The 24,078-nt window shown below is 38.7% G+C and overlaps 1 protein-coding gene across 7 annotated transcripts in view; it reads left to right on the plus strand.

Moving 5' to 3' along the window:
• The window catches only part of CDKAL1 (CDKAL1 threonylcarbamoyladenosine tRNA methylthiotransferase), a 689,286-nt gene that overhangs the window by 645,741 nt on the left and 19,467 nt on the right, over positions 1–24,078 (plus strand). For all 7 annotated transcript variants that reach the window (XM_077143630.1, XM_077143634.1, XM_077143633.1 and 4 more), the window contains 2 exons: positions 10,811–10,894; positions 14,519–14,683. In XM_077143630.1, the coding sequence (XP_076999745.1) occupies positions 10,811–10,894; positions 14,519–14,683 (249 nt within the window). The remainder of the gene's footprint in view (positions 1–10,810; positions 10,895–14,518; positions 14,684–24,078) is intronic.

A 24,078-nucleotide genomic window follows, 5' to 3' on the forward strand; every position in this document is an offset into this window, starting at 1 on the left:
TCTTCCTTCAGATGAGGGAAACTGAGGCCCCAAAGTGAAATGATGTGCTCAAGTCAAGCAGCTAGTTAGTGGAAGAGGTGAGACTAGAAGCTTTCTGACTTCCTGGTTAGTGCCCTCCAAGCTCTTAACGTATTGGCTGGGGTTCTGGCTTAAAAGGGATGAAACTTATATTAATGTACCCAAAAACCTTGGGTAAGATACAAGGCCATGGGCTAGAGCTGTAGTTAGTAATGAGATATCTAATCACTGACTGGAGATTAAACTATAAAATTATTGCAAAAGAGCTTTAAAATATAAAGCAGCAAAGGAATCTTAATGCGCTCTATTTGCATACTACTTTTTGACAAAACTTTAGGATGGAAATAGGCAAGAAGCAAAAAAAAAATATTATACTGCAATATGATTTGTTAAGCAGGAGAAATTCAGTGGGAGAGAGGATGAAATAATCTACCTCGGGGAGTAAAGGGGGAGTATTCAGTTCCTGAATACTGAGTAGTTCACCAGTGAAGAAGCCTTTTAGGATATAAGTAATGTCCCAAGTTTCATTTTAACTGTCTGCTGCCACGTGCAGAGTATGTATAGCATTAAAATATCTCACCCCAGGTCTCCAGTCTATAATTTTAATGATTTGAATCCCTTCAAGGTCTCTGAGTTCCTGCCATGCAGTAACTCTGCAGCAGTTTGGAAAATCCAGACCTGCTAAATAGGTTCAGTAGGTTTTCCCAGCAATTAGTGTGAGTTGGCTGGGTTTCGGCTATTTAGTTTCAGGAACCATTGCAGTGATTCCTGTCTACATCTGTGATAAACAGCTTTTCCTAGAGCAATTCGCAGACATGGCAGTGTTCAGGTTTAAGTAGACTGTGTAATATTGTGTTTGGCAGGAGAGGCCATTAAAAAAAAAAATCAAAGCAGTCTTCATAACTAGATTCCCCTTTTGAAAGGTGTTACTGATCAAAAAAAATGTAGCTTAGAATTGGAAATTGTTTGAATTAAATAACTATGTCTTTTTCTCTCCCCTCCTCACTCAGTCCCACCCCCAAGATAGACTGATATGAAAAAGTACTGATATTCTACAAAGGATTACTTGAAGCTTTCATCTTTCTTAGTAATCACCCTCGATTACTCGAAGAATTTTTTTTTTTTAATTCTTGCTTTAAGTGCATGTAAAAACTACCCACGTGCTCACCTGCAACCTCCATTTCCTTGCATTGAATTTCATGTATTTTCTGTTTTCTATCAAGAGGAAATAGGAAGGGAGAATAGGTCTGAATCAAAGTATTCCCATTTTAATTGCATGATGTGTGTATATGTATATGTGTGCTCACACGTGTTCACAGCTAATTACTGCTTGCAGGAAAATGTGATAGAATTTCAGTTTAGCTTCATAAGACTGAGAACAGTGAAGTAGTACTCAAGCAACAAAAAAAACAATTGGGGGCTGGAGAGGGGCGGGTTGGGGACTGGTATTCGGTTTTTAGGCCATCATTGACATTTCTCAATATTCTATTCCTATAAACTGCATAGCTGGACTTGTATGTGCTTGAAGAAGCTACATTTTCACAGCAGGAGAGGAAATGGGAATAAAGCATTGAGATGCAGGTGCACAGTAATACAAGTGGGCTCTTTCCCCTGCAGCCCGAATGCCTGGCCAATAAAGCAGAAGCTCTCCAGCTCAGCTTGCAGGGTCCTCTGGAGCTAAACCCAGAAGCATGGGGGAAGGGCAGGGGGGAGCCAGAGAGAATAATTGTTATTCAGTCTTCTTTAATGAGATGTATTGCCCACTGCTGAAAGATTGTGGCAGTGTCTTTTGTTATGCTAATTAGACACCATTAGAGCTTGGCTGTCTTTGATTTCTGCTTAATCCTTTTTCTTCTTCCCGGGCCTCAATCCCGGCTGGCAAATGGTTGAAAGATGGTCGGGTGTGTCCCGCACATGTTATTTATTGCTCACGTCTATGCTGAGTTCTTTGGTAATAGGGTGGGTAATGAAAGATGTATTTTACCAAAGGCAGTACATATTTTGGACATTCATTTTTTTGTTTTTATTTATTTTAATGACTTTGAGAATGATTGATTTCTGCCTCTTAGGTCTACACACCATTGCTTTTTCCATGCCTGCTTTTATAGTCGCACAAAATGGGAAATGACAGATTGGGAAATTTAGATAGCTTCTCTCTTTGGTTGCCTGGATTTGCCTGATAAAAATGAGTAAGGTGGTCATAGTTTAAGCTTTTGGGGAGGCTGTGGTCAACCAGAAAAATGGAAACAAGAATAATTTAAAGGTCAATGAGAGGAATTGAGTGTTTCAGTATTCCTGCCTTTTCAATTTATACATATATATATACACACACACACATACACATTTATACATATATACATCTTTACATATATATATATATACACATTTATACAGATATATTACATTTTTTCCTAAAATTAAGACATTGTATTTGCATGATTACCACAATTAAGAGTTTGTGGTACATTAAAAAAAATTTTAAAGCAACTATTATTATTCCATCTAAAATGGAGAAGTGAGGAATTTCTATTTAATCCTTTAAAACAACTTCATAATATGTTACAGCAGCCCTATCCAATAGAAATAAAGCATGAACTACAGATGTTATTTTAACTTTTCTAGTAGCCACATGAAAAAAGTAAAAAAGAAGCCAGTGAAATTGCTTTTAGTAATATATTTTACTTAATTCAGTATATCAAAAATAGTATCATTTCAGCATATAATCTGTATAAAAATTATTAATGAAAATTTTTTTATCCGTGCTAAATTTTCAAAATCCTGTAGGTATTTTACGCTGGCGAGTATTTTACAGCACAGCTTAATGTGGATTTGCCACATTTCATGTGCTCAGTAGTCAGTTGTGACTAATGGACACTGTACTAGATGGGGCAGTTTTAGAGTAATTAAGTAATTAACCACTTGCCTAAAAAAAACTGTCAGAATAGAATCAGTTCTTATTATTGTGGATTAAAGATAACTGTATGACCTTGACCAAGTTACTTAATTTTTCAGGGGCTTCAGTTTTCTCATCTGTAAAATGAAGAGTTTGTATTTAATGAGCTATTAATTCTTCCACCTCTACCCACACCAACTCTGAATTCATTATTCAAAAAACTCACATTTAGAGGCTGGGTAAATAAGAGTGTATCCATCGTCTGAACTGTAATTTAGTATTCGAAAAAAAGGCCTCCTTGAGATACAAAAAAATTAGAAGACATCCCGCATAACACAGTCCACACCTTTTCCCCTCCAAATGTCTGAATCTTTCTTTCGTCTCCAGAACCTTAAACTGTGTTTATAAAGTTTGGTGGTATAGGAGACTGAGATCATTGTTCAGTGCATTTGGAATGAAAGCTTTGAGCAAAAAAAAAAAGTGTGAGAGGAGTTGGCAGGTAATTACTGCAGATAACTAGATTACCAGGTTACATAAATACTAAATTTCTTTCTGAAGTACGGGGACTCACTAATCTGAAGCTCACTCAGCACTCAGGTCCTAATGCCAGAAAGGATTCAGGTCAGAATTGGTGATGTGACTGTTTGAAGCTGAGCATTGTTTTAAGCAGCTCAGTAAAGCACTGTTAGTATTGATTCTCAGCCAGGAGATGAAAATAGCTTTGTTATCAAGAATGGGATTTTGTCTCCAGTGGGAAAGCACTACCTGGAGTTGTCTTTCTCTTACTGGGTGGGCACCTGGTTAGAAGAAAACCAGCCAGTGATAGAAGAAAAAAGCACAAGGGAGCTTTGTTAGAAGAAATTTCATAGTCTGATTTGATTCGTTAGAACCGCAGGTCTTTGTAGCTTGCGTCATTGCTTTGGGAGGTAGGACATTTGGAAAGCAAATTGTTTTGCAGGTCTTAGTGTTCAATTTATCTCTGAAATGTGGAGAAAAGGAATAACAGGCCCACTTAGTTACTGCAATTAATAAATAAGCATATGGCTAATGCACGGCAGTTAATAAATAAGCATATATTAAGTATTGAAAGACATAGGTATTCTACTTCAAAGGAATATTTTTCCCCTTTGGAATATATTTAATCCTATTAGTAAGCATAGTTAAAGAAAGAAAATTTTTTTTCACATGGAAGGTAATATATATTTTTTTTAATTTAACAGAATGGGGTGCATGGATGTTTCAGTGGTAGAAGGCTTGCTTTCCATGCAAAAAATTTAATAGAATGTATTTTTCATCATTGTTTAAGAATCAAATACAAACCCAGCCCTATTGAGAATAAACTGTCCAACATTTTCTCTCAAGTATCCTTGAGTAGATCATAAACTGATGGCTAGCAATTTGAATGTGATGTCTTGGAGGCTCATTATTTGTTTTCTGTGCTATCATCATTTTTGACATACATTCTTGTATCATGGCCCTATTTCATTATAGCATAGCATTGTGGAGGAAGGATGATATTAAAATTTAATGTATTTGCTGTTATTCCTGTTGACTGTTTTAGCATAAGTATGCCTGGCTTTTTAATTCCAGCTTCTACAGGGCCAGAAAACAGAAGTGTGCATAAACAGTCAGGGAAATTACTGTATACTCTGGAGACTCAGCATCGCATGCTCTACCTGTTGTGAATGATGAATCAAAATGGAAAGGTTATCATTTTCATTAGCCAGGAAAGAACAAGACCATACTTTTCTCCAAGTGTAATTACAGTGGTTCACTGGCAACATTACACTACAGTAATTAGTCTAAAGGTGTATGTGAGGGCAGGCTTTTGCATAGACACCAGAAATATTCTTTCAGAGTTTAAGGTCACAGCCTTGTGTTTAACATATTCCAGGCAGCTTGGGGCAGGGGGCGGGGAGGGGACGGATTCATTTGACTGGAACTAAAGAAAGACATTTGACATTTCCCAGAGTCATGCATTCAAAAATCAGTCAGGTAGAAAAATTGTATTTTATTGTCTTCGATTGAAAAAGAAAAACAACTTAGCTGCAGAGGTATCATGTCAGAATATTTTATAGAATAAACAATGATTAAATTCAAGTTTATTAGTAATATGATGTAAATAATTATGAGAGCGTTTGATATGTGTGTTTTAACTACCATTCTTGTCTTAAGGTAATTGCTGTGGTGGACAGAAAAATTAATTGTGATTAATTGTTAAAAACATTTGCAGGGCAGCAAAAGAATGTCTTTAACTATAACTTTGCTTTCAAGAAGTAAATGTTTAGTTTACACCAGTCCTTAATATATCCTTGGAAATTTTTTTGACAGCCTGAGCAGTTATATTGAAACATTGAAATGTCTCTAACCCAGAGATATTCAGAGTAGGAATGGGATTGAAATTGTTTTCTAAAGCCATATGTCAGGTTTTCTGTTTGAATAATACAAAAGTGAGAAGGGGAAAGGGGGGAAGAAACTAGTAAAGAGAAAAGTAGACTTTACATAAAGTTTATATTTAAAGCCATATGTGAGTTTAAGAGAAACTTTTTGCTTCTTCAAGCCCAAAGAGAACTTAAACAAGTAACATTTCTTATTGGGTTAATAGCTCAAATACCCTACTGCCTTTGTTTATTTTAGGTAAGTCTGCCTCTCCTCAAACAATTTCTTTTTAGTTTCTCTCTTTAAATCCTTATATAGTCATGTAGAATATTGTTAGTTTTAGGACACATAAGGAAAATAGAGTGTACTTGAATGAGCATTTACTTAACAACCAAATTCTACTGGAGATCACTGCTTTTTTCATTCAAGTGTGTGCTTTATGTGTATTCTCTGGCCATATGGTTAGAACTGATGTTTCTCACAACTTCAGTCACTTGGGAAACTTTAAGCATGGATGTGACACAAATAACACAGCCAGCTGATTATGTAACATACTGAAAAATCTGCCCCAAAATTGAATTAAAAAGCATTGCTTTTTGTTTGCCACAGATGTTTCTCTACTCAAGGAAAAGTCCTACACTGCAGAATTAGATCCATGATGTTGTAAGTTTTCTACAGCTAGCAATTAAATAGGAGGCATCAAGTAATAGGAACAGTTCAAAATGTCCTTTTCATCTCTCTACCACTACTACTGAGAAAATCGTGTGTCTTGCTGGACCTGACTTCCCTCCCTGTGAAATTAGAGGGATTGCTAGGGGACCCTTTGAATTCTTCTTGCCTTCTTTGTCTTGGGGAATATTGCCTTCATTTTCTGCCTTTGGTTAAAAGGCATAAGTGCTTTTCTTGCATCTTTTCAACAAGGCCTAGAAAATTGTACCCTACTCGTTCCTTTCACAGTTGGGGCTGTATCTCCCCATGATTTACTGTGGACTTTTCCTGTACCTTCTCTGGTTTTACAAGACTATTTTTATAATTCAATTTTCATAAAAAATTCTTTTTAAAGTAAGATTTAAAAGGACTAAATGAAGTTCTGCACATCCTAGGAAAAATTACTTTCTCCACTAACATTAGATGAATTACAAAGTTAGCCTAGCTTGTTAAAGCAGGTACCAGAGCTGTCAGACTCTTCCAGAAGTAAAGGAACAAGCTTTGAAAGTAAAAATTGTTGCTTGCTTCAAGATCTTAAGTGCTAACAGTTACGGAAATTATATACACTTTATTTAGCCAACTATAAATTCTATACCTATAAAGCAAATCAGAAGGAAAAGGGACTTATTTCTTAGAATTTCTAACAAAGGACTTTGTTGGGAAGATTTGACTATCATTTTCTAGGATACTTAGTGTTCTAGTTTGCTAGCTGCCGGAATGCAGTATACCAGAAACAGAATGAATTTTTAAAAGGAGAATTTAATAAGTTGCTAGTATACAGTTCTAAGGCCGAGAAAATGTCCCAATTAAAACAAGTCTATAGAAATGTCCAATTTAAGGCATCCAGGGAAAGATACCGTGGTTCAAGGCCGACAATGTTCAACATTTCTCTCTCAGCTGGAAGGGCACATGGCAAAATGACAGCATCTGCGGGCTTACTCGTGGCTCTACCAAAAAGGGACTCTCTCCAAAATGTTTCCTCTTTTAAAGGATTCCAATAAGCAACTCCACCTTCATTGGGTGGAGACACACCTCCATGAAAATCATCTAATCAAAAGTTACCACCCACAATTGGGTGGGTCACATCCTCATGGAAACAATCAAAATGCTCCCACCCAGCAATATTGAATGAGGATTAAAGGACGTGGCTTTTCTGGAGTCCACCACAGATTCAGACCGGCACACTTAGGATCAGGGAAAGCTTTTTGAGAGACTTTGGACATTTTTATTTGGTGGGAATTAAAGATCAAGTCGTTTGTTTAAGTTCCGCAAGAAAGTAACTATAATTTGCAAAGTGTTCTAAGTACACACATTTTTCTAAGAAAAGAGACAGCTTCTATTTAGAAGGTTCTGATTCTGTTGAAATAGTAGAATGGTTTTATTTAGTTCTGAATTTAGTTCTGATTCCCATGAAACCTTATGGGCATACCAATCAATAATCTACACATCTGTTAAAAAACACAGTTTAGAATTTTCAAAACTGAAAGGAACTCTAAATGTTATGACCCACCTTCTCTTCAGCCCTATATCCACTCACTTCACCTCCATCCAACTTCTACCAATACTCCCATTTTTCAGATGAGAAAAGGGAAAATCTGAAACACAGTCAAGTCTTTTTCATCTTAAAAGTAGTTTTCCCAGACCATTTGTTGCCCTGTCCAAAATTAATTACCTTCTTTCCTAGTAAGACTTGTCCAAAGAAGTCTTATTTTTTTCTTCACATATTAATTTTTCATCTCATTTCTCCATTATGAAGTCTCTCCCAAGATCATCCTTGACTTCTTAGTTGCCAAATCCAACTAATCCCCAGTCTCTATCTAACATATCTCTCTGTGGCATTTGATGCTTTTGAACAGCCACGCTTCACACCCCTCTCCCTTGGATTCTGATAGTACCGTGCCATTCCACATCTACCCAAATCTCTTTCCATTTGCTTCCTATCCTTACATGTTACAGTTATACCATTATCTCAAAGCCACCCTCTAGTACTTTCTTTGGATTTGCAAATCAACTTGCAACTTAATCATGTTGTGCTGCCAATCACAGCGATTTATTTTCATCCTCTTACATATTCACAGGGTTTTGTGTGTGCCCTGTAAATTACATGAGCAATTATTGTTACTTCTTCTGGAAAGGGCTTGTCTTAGAGCAGTGGTCTAACCTTACATTTCAGTGGTTCCAGCTCTTGGGCCAGGTCCCATCATTGATGGTGATATAGCTATAGAAATCTACCTCTCAGCAAAATATCAGAATATTAGATGAGTATGGATGTAGCAGAATATCAGATGAGACACAACGTACTCTCCATCATTCAGTGTAAGACAAACTCTCATTGCCCCATTCACCTAATTCTGCCATTAACATAATAGGTAGCTGGGTGGTGGTTGTCCCAGTGACCTACCAAGATCTGTATCTTTGCCTCTTTTCTCCACATTCCCTGCCTTTTCCTCTGGAGCTGGTAGTGTCAGCATTCTGAAGATATGGCAAAATCGGGATTTTTACCCTAAATCTTGTTAAATTTTTAGTCACACTTGATTGGGTGGGGGTGAAAACCATTGGGAATTAAGGGATAGGTAGCTCATTTTAAAAAGAGAATTGAGGTTTATATGCATAATTAGCCTCATAAACTCCTTCCCCATAGTCCACCTGAATTCCCTTCTTTCTTTACTCATTGATTTTAAGGTTATTTGAAACAGTTGATTCTCTTACATATTATATTTCATAGTTACTTCAACCTGACTTCATTCATAAAAACAGAATACTTAGGATAGTATTTATTACTTGTTTTTTGATCGGAGTCCTAGCCTCCTTTTTTTTTTTTTTTCACATGGGCAGGCACCGGGAATTGAACCCGGGTCCTCTGGCATAGCAGGCAAGCATTCTTGCCTGCTGAGCCACCGTGGCCCACCCAGTCCTACCCTCCTTGTGTTCATTTTTATTCAGTATCCCCCTTAGGAGCTATAAGGGTCTCATGAGTGAGACAGGGTCCATGACTCAGGAAACAAATTGGGTGACCAAAGAGGTCTTTGCCACTATAAATCACTGCACCTAGCAGTTCTCCTGAGACCCTTCTGCAAATAATAGTTGAATACTCACTTACAAATAGTTCTCTGATGATTGGCCGAAAGCCCTACCCTGAACTGTATAAACATAGCAAGGCCTTCCCATGATAACTATATGAGTGCATATTACCGTCTTTGTTATTATCTCCATGTAAAATAGAACAGTCCCAAAATGATGACTTGCAACTGTCCACATTAATTCTAACAAGAGGGAAGAAGCAACCTAAGTTTTCATTAGCTCTACAATCTCATATTGTTGTTAGATTAATTTCCTGAAGCTTAATGTTAGATGAAGCATAATTGTAGATTTCCTTAAGAACCATTGACAGATACTCACCCCAAGTTTAAGGAACTCATACTGTGAAATGTGTGCAAACATTCAAAGTTTCCTTCCAGAAGAGTATACTTCAGTGAAACCCAACATTTGCCAATATTTTTTAATAAACAGAGCCATTGATGCTTAAAGTGGAAATTTGGGGAACTTTCTTTTTTGCTATTTGATTTTTTAAAAAGCAATTAATATTGCAAGAACTTCATTGGTTTTCAAGAAGTGAAATAAGTCTTTGATATGTCTTGTCTTGGAGGCCTAACAACCTTTGGCTAAGTGAGCTACATTTTTTAATGAAATAGCAGTAAACTAGATAGGAAATTATGGTGTAATTAGGTATTGCCATGTATGATGGAGAGGGGAGTTTGTTCCTAGTTTGTCAAAAAGTGGTTAGGTGGTCTATTTAGTCAGCTTTATTTATGTTTCCTAAATGGTAACCCACTGAACAGAGTGACAAGTCCCTACAAATAAGAATAAGAATTTCTTTTTAAAAAATCATCTTGCCAAAGTGCTCTTAATTTGGGGGGTTGAATTTATCAAGTAGCAAAGCCAGAAATAATTCTGGGCACAGTCATTCAATACAGCTAGTTAACTACATCAGACATTCTGACAACCTTGTAAAAAAATATAATTGATGCTTTAAATGCTGCATTTCACAGTAGAAGAAACTTAGAAATGGTAGAATTTTTTAGAATAGTCACATTTCTTTAGCCAATTTTTGGCTGATTTAACTTGGTTATTAAAAATGCACGCTTAATATAGATTGATTCTATAGAGAATTAAAAGCCTCATGTTTTGCTGTCTTTCTCTTGGAAAAAAAAGAATAAGCAGGAAGTCACGGTTGCAGCAAAGAAGAGACAGTTGCTTATGACAAAGAAAATGCATATAATAAGTAAATAGTTGTGTGCGTTAGTAATTTAGAATCATATGCAACATGTGCAATGTTTAGGTGCAGTGGCTTAATGACTAGATTTTGGAGGCATTTTCTTTAGTGCCATATCCCTCATAACTTAAGTTAGTGTTCATTACTACTCTTTCATATTGCCAAAACATTTTTATGAATTTGGATTAGAAGCATCTTGTTCTGGCTTGTTTAGCAACATTGTTCTCAGGAACAAAGTAAAATTTAGAAGATTTTGTATGTCTTAGAAGCCTTAATTATCTTGCTTATGCTAAAAGAGGAAATAAGATCAAGTTCTGTTTTATAGTTATATAAGAAAATAATACTTTATACACTGTTAATTTTATACCATCACATACTTAATGTCTTTCAGGAAATTTGAATCAGTGATTCTTGGATTAGCTGTTAAATAACTGGCAATCTAGAATCTACTATTGGTCCAAAACTTTTTGGGCTGCTAGGAACTTTGGATCCTCACGTGTTTGCCCCATCTTTACTTTTTTCTCCCCCTTTCTCCACAGATTGGTGAAAGACAACAAGTATTAGTAACAGAAGAATCTTTTGATTCCAACTTCTATGTTGCCCATAATCGATTCTATGAGCAGGTAAGAGACACTTGGATATATTTGAGTTTTCCGCAAAATGAGAAAGAGTCCTGAAAGTGAATCAGTTTAAGTAAAAGGGATTGAAAAGGGTTGGGGAGGGGGCAGGGAGAGTGTAGAATCATGTCTCATTGAGGCTATTTTATAACACAGAGAGAGCCAGGCTGACCCGGGGCTTATCTTATTCCACTATACATTCTGTACAAAGGGATAAGTGTATTCTGTGTGCTTTGTGAGGACCAGCATTAGATGTCTCCAAGCCTGGAACCAGACAATTAGCATTGCCAAAATTCCCACAGCCTGGCAAGTGGGAGGGAAATAGTCCTGTCCAGAAGACAGGAAGGAGGTATGCAAGAGAGGCTGTGAGGGGCAGGCATTTCCTCTCACTGCCACATCGCTCATTTGGGTTTTTTGTTTGTTTGGTTGGTTGGTTAGTTTTTCAGCTATGTTTAGTTTTCGTATTTGATTTTTTTAACCCTCTCCTTGACCAAAATCCTGGAGGCTGAGGAGGAAAGGGTCCCCTCCTTAGACTCAACTCTAATTGTATGAACAGTCCTGGAGACTCGAGTGAAGTCTGCTCTTTGAGAGTCTTGCAGGTCAGCTGGGGAGCTCCCCAGTTACTAGCTGTTTCAGTTTCCTAGCTGCTAAAACAAGTACCATTCAGTGGGTTGGCTTATGGGAATTTATTGGCTCCTGGTTTTGAGGCTTGGAGAAGTGCAAAGATTCCCTGAAGTCTGTGGTGTTTTGGGGCTGGCTGCCCAATCTCTGGACCTCTGCTTTTCCTCGCATGGCTGTGCACACGGTGGCATCTTCTTCTTTCTCTTCTGGGTGCTGTTGACTTCCAGTTTCTGGCTGCTCCTTATGGCTTCTCTCCCTGGGGCCTTCTCTATTAAGCCTCCAATAATGGGATTTTGACCCTTCATGATTCACTTGGGTCGCACCTTTCCTGATGTAGCCCCTTCAAAAGGTCCTACTCATAATGGGTCCATACCCACAGGAATGGATTAACATTAAGAACATGTTTTTCTGGGGTTCATCACTCTAACCCACCACAGTAGCCTACCCTCCCTGCCTTGCCCACATAAGCTGGGCTGCTTTGCCCCTCCCAAGTGCTGAGCTGTTCTGGTAACTTTCCTAGAAATAAAACAGGTTTTCTACTTTTTTTGTTTCTTTTCTATCAGGTGAGAAGTAAACTTTTCTTTTTCAATGGGTCATGGCTAGAATTAAAGCTTTAAGAGACTCTTGAGGCCATGTGGACAAGTCAGGTAAGGGATGGGCAAGAGAAGCAGCCACCCCTCCCCTCCAACCCCCATGCTAGAAACCAGGAAAGCAGTAGCGGGACAGGCCTCCAGCATTTATGTTCCACATGGACTAATCTCAGACTCAGCAATGCATCCTCAGGAAACATGGGGAGAGTTTTTAAAAGCCCAGACTAAATATGCCCTGTTCAGTACCCAGGAGAGACTACAGCTGAGTAACGATTCCCGGGACTCCATGTTTGAGTCTCTTCCCCATTTTCTGTCTCATTAATACACCCCAGGGAGCCACTTTGCTATTCAGGCCAGCCTTCTGCTCAGCCCTGGGGAGGAGCTTGATTGTATTTTGGTTGCCTCTTCCCTCTCCTTTCTCTTGCCGTCTGGGTTTTTGCCTCAGCAGGGAACTTTTTTCCCTTCATTTTAAAGGCAATGGTATGCCTCATTAGCTGTTTCCTCCAATTTAAAGCAGTCGGGCTTTTTCCAATTATTAAAACCGGAGGGGGAAAAACACTGAGCCCTTCATTCAGATCAAGGCAGCAGATCAAGGAGAGTTGTTTTCCCCCAGAATAGTACTAAATCTCCCAGGGATAGTTTGCTCTAGAAATTTTCTTAGTTTATGAAAACTGATTTAAAAGAGCTTTCATGTCCAGATACTAAAGGTCTTTTAGTTAGTTTGCTTGCCACAAGTAATTCACCAGCCAGGTGACCTTTCTTGCTATACTTTGATGAAGGAGCATACACAGTGGTCATAAAAATCAAACGCAGAAAGGCCAAGATGCAATTTTCCCTCTCAGAGAAATTGGATGTGGAACTTCTGCCTCTCCTCTGGCTTTTTGTCTCCACAACTAAGCATATCAAAGATTTCATAGGAATTATCTTTCTAAATAAGATGAGTTCCAGAGGTGAAGATTGTATCTAGATATCAAAGTATTGCTGTATTAGAATTGGTCTTTTAGTTTTGGGTCTGAACTTGAAAAGATTGGTAAGTTGCTGTAGTACTAAAACGGAAGCAGGAGGGAGACGTAGTGCATTACAAACCATCTATCCAAAGGAGGAGAAACATTTGCTCGAGGTAAGCAAGTATTTTTGTCAATAATGTCTAATTGCAAAAGACCATCTGACGTTTTCCTGAACTAGCCAAAGTAAAGTGCCCTTTCGAGTAGCTGGTTTTGTCAGGAGGCAGACTCCCAGGATGAACAATTGCAGGCATTCTACAATAGAGGAGAAGAAATGAAGACAGCCATTCGTCAAAGAAGTCATTTGGCTCTAAACACCAATGTTTGGGATACTGAAAAGGCTGCTTTTAAATGTTCCCCCTCGCCCCTCCCAAAACACACCCTGGTGCACGCACATACACACATACAGGCACACCCAAACATGCCGCCCTTTATTTTAAGTGTCTACTCAAAGCATTAGTCTGACAGCTAACTTGTAAGGTATTAAAAGTGTAAAGCTTTCATCCGTGTTGTCTCCGTTCTCTTCGTCGCACAGAATAGCCGAGAGCAGAATATCAAAGGCCTGTCCAAAAGGGGCTGGCTGACTGCTGGGGGGTTTCCCAGCTCTGCCTCCCACATGCCTCCCTTAGGGCAGCAGGCATCCTGAAAGGAAACAACAGCGTCTGCAGCTGGTAGCTTCTCCTAGAAACACCCTTCCTTCCCCCTAGCTCCCCAGATCCTTGAGCAGCTGGAAGCCATGGAGCTCGGCTTGCAGTATCTTGTGGGCTCCAAGAATCTCCAGCTCATCCCTCGTAACCTCCATCTCAGCCCCATGTTTTAGGCCTTTCCTTTTAGTGAGGAAATAAAAATTACAATCTTAAAGCCAAATGTCAAGGAAAAAAGAACCATGTGTCTGTGCCATACAAAATTGGTGATGGTTCTTTCCCGTTCATCTTACTGCCCCTCTCTCGCCCGCGATTCAGCTACCTGCATGCTGACCTTCTCGTGTGCAACCCCGTGCCCTGCCACACCTCACGCTTACCTTCAACAACTGTAAGAGCACACCTAAACCCACTCCATTAAACCTTTTGTAAAAGATATCATCATTCATCACTGAGGAAGTCCAATGCACAAGCAAAGAATTCATATAAACCGTCACAAGCAAGAGATGCCTAAATGTGATATGGTATCCTGGATAGGATACTGACACCAATAAAGGACAAGGGGAAAACTGGGGAAGTCTATTTAAGTATGGATTTCAGTTGTTTATAATTTATCGATGCTGGTTCATTAATTTTGGCAAATGTACCATATTAATACAAGGTGTTAATAATAGGGTAATTTGAGTGTGGGTTATACAACAATTCTGTAAATCTAAAACTATTGTAAATTAAAAGTTTTTTTTTAATTAATATAAACCTTCTGTCTTTTTAAAGGTTTTAGTGCCAAAGAACCCCTCGTTCATGGGGAAAATGGTCGAAGTGGACATTTATGAATCAGGAAAACATTTTATGAAAGGGCAGCCGGTATCAGACGCCAAGGTGTACACGCCGTCCATCAGCACACCGTTAGCAAAGGGGGAAGTCTCAGGCTTAACAGAGGTGAGTAACCGATGCTTTTCTCTACTGCCCTGGTGGCAAAACAGCAGCTGTGGAAGCACAATGATTCCAGACCATGCGTCTATTATCATTTATGGTTCTCTTTTTGTGTATGCAGGAGGCTTTAATCCTTCCTGACAGATTGAAATCTGAATGAGAAAGATGCATTTTTGCTGATACCTATAGCTTTGCTTCTCTGCCTGTAGAAGGAATAAGCTGTTTCTGGTTCCAGGCTATAAGCAGAAGGCAAAAGCCATTATTTTCAGGTGAACGGTTTAGCACCAAAGATGATCTGATCCAGGATGTTTCTGTGTGAATAGGTCCTGGATGGAAGGGGCTGGGGAGAGGAATGTTTTCTTGCTTTATAAAACTGTTCATAATAGAGTAAAAACCTACAGTTGAACAGGCACCAAGCCATAGCAGTATATGTGGTTGTGGTGCCTTTCTCTAGGTTATTAGCTGGATATCTGCTTTAGTAATGTGGAGTGAAAATTAAACATTCTTTTTTTCATTCCATAAAAAGGTAACCTGACCCCTATTTTATACCTTGGTAAATATGGCTGTTTGCCAAGCTCCCTCTTACATTTCATTGAGCTACAGTTGTAAAAGCTGATGGAGTGTGAAATGAAAATGTGTATCACATTTCTAAGCATCATTTGATGTCCTTTCCCCAACACAATTGTTAAGTGCTCCCAAAAAAAATGTATATAGCAATGACTTTACATACGGGAAAAAAAGGATAACTGATATTTACCCAGCCATCTAATTCCAAAATTGTTTAAATTTATATGCTATTACCTTTTCCCTCAAAATAAATAGCAAGGGCATGTTAATTGAAATAAAAGAAATATTGCTTTGCTTTGGCAATAGTGACCAAGGGTCCTGTTACCTGCGTTGTTATTTACTGCAGTCTCACATCCAGACCGAGTGACATCTCTCATGAGCTTGACAAGTGCCCATAAAAATCTGTATGCACAGCCATCTGGCTGGTCATGGAGTGTAACAGACTACGCTTTGTCAAAGCCCTGCCCAGTGTGTCATCCTGCAGTACCAGGAGGGAACTCTCAAACTTGCTAAGCGTAACCATTAATTTTTGCTTCTACTTAAAAAAAAATCTTAGTTGGGGGCTAGGATGGATGCCAGGAAAGGGCCGTGTCATCCCGCACTTAAATTGTGTTGCAAGAGATTTGACTCTTGATATGTTAGCTACTACTCTAAAGTTTTTACTTTTAAGGAACTTGGCTTATTTTTTGTTTGTTTTGTTTTTCTACATAGTATGTTTTACAAAGATTGATTTTAAATTGCCACAGAGAAAAGAATTTCACAACAAATGGCAATACTGGGCAAACTGTTCATTCAAAGATCCTGCCTGAAATTTAACTCCTTCATTGATAAGTATTGAAAAGGATGGTTTTCTGAAAAATCATTGTAATACATAAATAGGGGAAAGTGGTATCCTTCTGTTAGTTCTTTAACTGTGATGTTACTGTCTAAAAGACCATCCTCATCTAAATTCGGTGGGACCGCCTTTTGTTTCTCCTCAGAAACAGTCATAGAAATCAGGCCATGTTATTTTCAAATAGGAATAGGTAAATGTAACATGGTGGAGAAAGGAAAGCTATAATAATAGGACAAAAGGCTACTGCCCTCTAAGGAAATTTCATCTTAATGAAAAAGACAAATAACATCTTTTTTTATGATTATTCTTCCTCTTTTCCAATTTGATTAGAGCAGTGGAAACAGAGGAGGGGAGAATAGGAAAGAGACAATTTCTGATCATTTTTAGGGAAGATAGAGGCAAAAATGCCCCTTCCAACCTAATAGGGAATATTTTTTAACAGTACCCTTTAAGAATTATTACTTTTTACACGCGGGGTTATGTAATAATTCCTCGATGGAGAGTGCCATAGAGTGAAAGGGGTCGCTATGAATCAATGCTGGGACAGATCATGAGCTTTTCTATGGAAAACGTGAGGGACGTTGTTCTCAGCATGGAAGACGGCTGGCGGGAGGCGAGGTGCGTGCGTTCTCCTGGATGCTGTAGGACGGCAGTCCTCCCGGCGCGGCCCTGCCCAGCAGCATCAGCTCCATTCATTCCAAACCCCCGTCCCCTGGCCCGCCCCAGACTGGCAGAATCACAGGCGCTGGCCCTGGAGCCCATCAGTCTGGTTTTTAACAAGCCGTCCAGGTGATACTTTTCTAATTATTCTCAAACGAGGGAGGAATTTTTCTTATAGGTAAAAGCATTTTTAATGTTATAACATAATAATAGCAAACTTTCACAGTACCAGCTTTAGAAATTAGAATTGAATAACATCTTGGATGTTGATGAAGATTGTCTCTCATCTATACATTAATAATTCTTCAGGAGAAGCTTATAAAAGTGGTGGCAATGGACAACAGTGTGTGTTTACTGAAAGGGACAAGAGAAATAAGAAACTTGAAAAAAAACAACAACATAGTTTTAAGATATTAAGAGCACTGATATTTTTACCATGCTCTCACATGGTGGCATATCCTGTTTATACAGTTGAGGTTTCCTTGGAAAATTGCTGTGCTTTCCAGTAATTCCATCTGAGGAAAAACTATGGATAAACAGGACCTCATGTCACCTGTACCAAATCCATGATCATTTAGTGTATGATATATTAACTAAAGTTTGGGATCAAGGAGGTTTTTTGTTTTGTTTTAACTCTATTATAGAAACTTTCAAGCATTTACAAAAGTAGAGAGGATAGTATAATAAGCCCCACAGCCCTGTAAACCTACTTTAGCAAATATCAACTCATGGCCAAGCTTATGTCATCTGTGCCTTTATCCATCTCTCCCAATGTGATTATTTTGAAGCAAATCTCATTCTTCATATCACTTCATCTATGAATATCTCAGTAAACATCTCTAAAAGATAATCATGCCTTTAAAAAACACAATCACAATACATTATCTAATCGAAAAATAATTAACATTGATTTTTTTAATATCACATATTCAGTGATTGTTCAAATTTCACAATTTTTTGTTTGTTTGAATCAAATAAGGTCCATCCATGCATTGCAGTTAGTTTTCTGGTAAGTCATTTTATTTTGAGACTGTGGTGTGAGCATTCATTGCTGTTGGATTGGTCACTGTTTTTTATGCCCTTTTGGAGGGCAGAGCTAGGAAATACCCCACCCCCCACCCCCCAGTTCATGCTAATGCTTTCATTCAGTTTAAATCCAGGCATTTTCTATCTTACCCCTGGAATTTCTTTCTTCCACACCAAAAATCCCAGTTCCTGATCACATACCTTAATTATCAATTGCTTTATCCCTAATACTCATAGAACGGCCCATACTTCCTCTTCAACTAACAGTATGGTCACTTCGTCACTGGAGGTTTAAGTGGGTTTACTTTGCAGGTTTTTTTTTTTCCAGTTATTTTGTTCTTAGAGTGTATTCCATTAGGGTGTAAAGACAAATAACAGGTAACTTTAAAACTGTTCTAGTCCATACAGTTTTATCAGCAACTCAGTACATAATTAAGAACATTTGTTTCGTTTTGCTTTTGATATGGGGGAATTTTTAAAAATTTAGTTTCAGAATTATGTAAAATATTTGCATGGTTCCAAATTCAAATCTATAAAGGCCTCTTCTAACTCTCTCCTTCTAGCCTGTTCCCTTGCTATTATTTTTTTGCTTTAGTTTTCAGTTTTCCCTTCCATTGTTTTTTTTTTTTAATCAATATAAACAAATACATATATGTTTTATTTCCTCCTTAGATAAATGGTAGATGCTTTTCTCAATCTTTTTTCATTTAACTATCTGGGAGGTTGCTGCCCAGCAGTATATAGAGATTCAGTGAATGTCTTTAATGTTTTTTACAGGCTTTTAAACAGAATATATGAATGTCTGTGTTGCTGTAGTACCTGAGTAGAATAATATTACCCTCTATGAAATCCATATCTCTTTGGTCAAAGAAAAGATAGGCAATGTTGCCTTAAAGAAACTTCTGGTTTCCAGGCCTGCAAAGATCAACTGTAACCTGATGGAAGGCATTAAGGTGGCCAAAGAAGCAGTAGGCCAGTCAGAGGGAAGGAATAGTCAACCATGTAAGAAAGAAAGGTCCAGAAGCCAGTGTTGGCAGGGAACACAGGGAAGAGAGGGCACTTTGGCCAAGGGACTTCAGAAAGTCTGAAGACCATCCCTATTTGGAAATGAGTGCATCTAGCTATCTTGGTTATTATTTAATTCATTGAATTCCCTTTGTTGAGTCCCTGCTCACCAGGCAATTTTGTGATTATAATTTGCTTTCCTATGCAAATCTTCCTTTAGGAAGAAAATAGTTCTGTCCAGCCCCCTACAAGTGTTCTGTTCTCCTTAGAAGTTCATAAATTGGATTTGGATATTGTACACTGGTCCTCGGTGCACCGTCTGTGTGGTCTTCTCTGTGGGTGCTGAGCTTATCAGTTTCTGAGCTTTCAAGGCTGTGAACCAGATCCTGGCCTTGTTTAACTCACCAAGGCAACAAATGCCACCTCATGCGTCCTCTCGGGTGATAGCAAGTGGGTTTCTCCCCACTGAGCACCCACCATTCACTGCCATCAGTGAAATGCTCCATGCCTTCTATTATGAATTAGAGCTAGCATCCACTGAGAACTTACTATGGCCAAGTACAATGCTTAATGTCTTATAAGCATTCATTCATATCATCCTCAAAACAATGCTGTGAAGTTATCATCTCACTTTATAGATTAGGAATCTGAGTTTCAGTAACTCAAAAAGTAACTTATTTAGAGTGACAAAGTTGGTAGGTAGGAGAGGCAAGTCAGGGTTTATATCCAGGTCTTACCAGCTTTTAAGCCCATGTTTTGTTTGTTTGTTATACATGGGCAGGCAACAGGAATCGAACCCGGGTCTCCAGGATGGGAGGTGAGAAATCTGCCACTGAGCCACCATCACACCGCCCTTTTAAGTCTGGGTCCATAGTGCATCTCCCTTTTGAATTGCCAGAGTCTTATTTGATATCTTCTGGACAATAGTTTCCTTTTATAAACACTAAAGCTTACACTAGATACAAAATATGAGGGGGAAAAAAGGATAGTATTTATTAGTCACCTTCTGCGTGTGTTCAGTTGAAAGTGGCATTAGAGTTGTAAGTCTAAGGAAGATGAGAAAATATGAACACTACTGCTGTCTATCTTAATAAAAGCTAATTAGTTTTACTTCTGATGTTCTTTCTTTATGGCCCATGTTATAACAAACCACTTGAATCTTATCATTTCTGAGGTTGTACATAAGTCATAGCTATTCTGTGTCTAGCAAAAGAATAGTAAAAATAAAAATTACTTCTTCTAAGTTTAAAATTAGAAATTTCCATTTTATTCAGAAGTTTTTTTCTCTTTTAATTCATTCTTATAAGTTAAGAATTGTTTTAAAGAAAGTAGAGATAGGGTGGCTTCGTGAAAAGAGCTTGCGGATTTGGCATGTGTTAAGTTTGAGTTCAGATTAACAAGCACAGTTGCTGTGATGTTGTACAACTTACTTCCCTGAACCACAGTTTCTTCATGTGTAAAACAGAGGTAATAACAACTGGGCCACAGAAGATTAAATTAGATAACGTGGACAAAGTGCCTGGTCCCTTTGAAGAAGGGACTTGTTAAGTATAGCTATAAAAAGCAAGGATTTCCTGGCAGCCTCATACGACTTTAATTTTTTTAAAAGTACTTTGCTTCCTTTGATTTTTCTGCTTTAAAGTAGAGTACAGCAGTTAGGAACATGGAGTCTGATTCTGATTACCTGGGTTTGAATCCTTGTTCTACCGCTTATTGGAAAGTTGACTTCGGGCAAATCACCTGACCTCTATCCATCTGTGCCCTCTTCTCTCCTCCGTAAGTGGCAATAGTTACAGTACCTCCTTCATAGGACTTACATGGAAATTGCGTAGCACTCAATAAATATTAGCTATAATTAGTATTATTATCATTATTAGTTTGTGACTCCTGCTAAGGCAGTATTTTACTTTAAGCAGTAAAGGTAAAAATTTCATAATCTATTTCAAGTGCTATACTCATCAACCATTTATTCCTTATGAAATGGCAGAAGGAAGCATATCAACTTAAGAAGTTTCTCTACATGATAAGGATAGCAAATTAACAGAAAGAGGTTCGGTAACAATCCTATAGCACTGGTTATCCTTGCTGACTGAAGTTTCGTCCTCTTATCCTTATTAAAGGGGAATATTCTAGAATGGAGACCATTCTGTTTGGCAGTGGTTAAGGGAAGGTTGCCCCAGGGTGCCTGGCTTCCACCTGTTTCTCATCTGTTGGAACTTTGATCCTAATAAAGGATCCACTTGAGCAGTTAGATAGCGCAGCACCAACACAGCAAACTGAGCTTAAAAGGAAGCATAAGTTTTAAAGGGTGGTATGGTTTGCCTCATTACGAAAGGACCAGCAGGACATTCAGGTGTACTGAGTTTTATATACAAACTATACTGTATTTTTGGAGCATTGACCCTCAATAAAGCAGTGTTAAAATGCTTTCCTCTCTATCTAACATTCATTTCCAGAAGCACTGAAGTGAAAGGGTCTATTAGTTCTGGACCAGATTTTAAAGCACATGAAAACTACATTCATGAGGTTAAGAAATGGCTTAATAATTAAGTTAAAACAGTTGAAGGTGGATCTAATTTCAAACAGATCAGCTAACCATGCTAGAAGCAAATGAGGGTGTGTTCCTTCCTATTTTTCCTTGTACCCCCAAGATATTGGCTCCAGTCCCAAGGTGTTTTTCTAGTTCTTTCCTCCCTTTTTTAAACTTCTTCATTGCCCTTATAGTAAACTGTTGTCACAAGAATCACAACTATAGTAAATTTAATATTTTGTATACTGCTTCCTTTTGTATCTAGACTCCATCTAGTTAATTTCTTCTGAAGACCCATTAGGGCATATTTGGGTTTCACAGTCCAGATGCATAACTTTTATTATATGCCACTGAGCTGTATTTGATTAGGCATTGTAGCTGAACTAGTATGATTGTGTCATTCAAAATATGTTTAGTATGTTTACAATACCTTTCGCGTACCAATTTGATTACCATCTAAAGTACCATCAGAGCAAGCTGATGCCAAACAATTAGCCTTCATTTCTCTAGCATCACTAATTGTGCAATCAGTGATAATAATTTTCCCCTCCTGAGGGTTGTAGCTGGGGCATAGTGAGAGAAGTTGCATGCATCAAGGTACAAGTTGTGACTTGAGAATAATAATGGCCACCATTTAGTGAGCCTTTGCTATGTGCCTGGTATTGAGGCTTTTTACCTGTATCACTTCCTTTAATTATTGTAGCCTAGGCTAGGGCAGCTGGACGGTATGCAAGGAAGGAGGTAGCTGGTCTTTCAAGTCACAGTGAAGTGTTCTTTACATTGCTGTGGACACTCACAAAAAGGCACTATAGAGTGGGATTGGGTAGGCATTTTCCCAGTTCCTTCTACATCCCGAGCCTACATTGGGGGAGGGGGTAGAAGAGACATTGAACTTGCGACAAAGGCACGGGCTGACTCCCAGAGTAAGGGAAGACTGAGGGCAAGAAAAAAGAATCAGGGCCCCCCCAAATTTTCATATATATAATATGTAGGTAATTCATGGTTTCTTATAATGTACATCAACACTTACTGAACATAACATTATCTACTCACTGTACTTCACCATGAAAGCTGGAAAAAGGAGAAAACGCTAAAGCCGATTTTCAGAAGTTGAACCTGAAAGGTTATCTAAGCACAAACCTCCCAGCCCTACAAGCTAAGGACTGGCGAGATTCCAGGATAATATTCTCTCCACTTGAACCCAGGTGTCCAGAACTGCTCTTCAGTGCTCTCACTTTGGCTACAGTATTTTTTCCCTTCACCACTGCCATCAGTCAACCATCATTAATACCAAGGGCAACCACATAGCTCAGTTTGTCAGGCACAGACCTGGTTTATACCTGTGTCCTGGATAATTAGCAATCGTGCCTTTTTTTCACTCCCCCAAATATCACAGCTTGGTAAATTATACAGTCATCTCTCACTTCCTAAAGTAGGCCCAGCACTGTGCTAACTGCTGTTTGGAATACAAAAATATAAGACATGATCCTTGCCCTCAAGAAAATTAAAGTATAAAGAAGATGAGATATGCGCATGTGAAATAAAATCCATAATATATCAAGTGCTAAATTGGATAGCAGTCAGATCTTAAGGGATTGGAAGATAGGCGATCTCTGAAGAGTTAAGTTGCAGACAGCAGAAAACAGGTAAAATAGGACGGGATTTATCAAGGGATACTAAATATTTCACAGATTCATTGGAAGGGCTGGGGAGCAGACTCTTAGCTGAGTTTCACAGAAACATCAGCTCCTGTGCGGTTCTGGGTGTTGTTTCTGAAGAAAAACTCGGAAAGCAGAGCCCCAGATCCTGGCTGCTTCCTCATGGAGCTTGCTTCCCCATCGGTGCCTCACATACGTTGATCTGACTGGTGGAACTGAGTCCTGTGTTTGTACCCTAATGACAAAGGAGGCTGGAAGATGTTTCTTGGAGCCTGTATTAATAAGGTAGAACTTACAAGGTGGGAAGCTGTCAAAATGTGTAGAAGCAATTTCCAATACAGAGTTTCGTGGATGTGGTTGGATTAGAACTGGGCTTTGAAGGTGAGGAGGACTTAATCAGGACTATGGAGAGGGAAATGTCTCTTGGTGTGAAAGGAATCTAAGTGAAGTGACAGAAGGCACCCGAACACTTCTGGCTTTATTTGCATCCATAAGCCGATGTGGCAGTTGGAAAATTATGTTCAGTATGATGAATGGGACCTCTGGGTTTTGAAATCAAATAGAAGGATTTATACTCAACATATTGGAAAATAAACGCATGTCCCAGATAGGCTATGCTGCGTAACAAATTAACTGAAATCTCAGGCTCAATACAACAAAGGTTTATTTGCAGCATATACTTGTCTAGTACCATTTAATAGGTAGCTTGGCGTCCAGGATCATCTGCACCACACAGTCCTGCAGGCATCCAGGTTGACTGAAGGTCTCCATGGCAAGGAAAGAGAAGAGCTGGAGAAGTGTGCAAGAGCTCTTTACTGTCTCAGCACAGGAGTGTCATATGGCATTTCTCTTCATCGCCATTGGCCAGAATTCATTGCATGGCCCCACCTAACTTGAAGAGGCTAGGAAAGATATACTTCTGTTTAAACCAGGAGGAGATGATTGAGCATGAATATAAGACAGTAAAAGTCATGCATATGAGTAAAAGCTCATGAGAGCAGGCCCAGCCCGTCTGTTCTGTTCACCACAGCCTCCAGGCCCTAGCACAATGCCTGGCTCATAGTTGGTGCTCAGTACATATTTGTTGAATGAATTTGGCTGTCAGTGATATGATGGGTGG

Source organism: Tamandua tetradactyla, chromosome 25 (assembly GCF_023851605.1).
Source record: "Tamandua tetradactyla isolate mTamTet1 chromosome 25, mTamTet1.pri, whole genome shotgun sequence".
Lineage (NCBI taxonomy): Eukaryota > Metazoa > Chordata > Mammalia > Pilosa > Myrmecophagidae > Tamandua > Tamandua tetradactyla.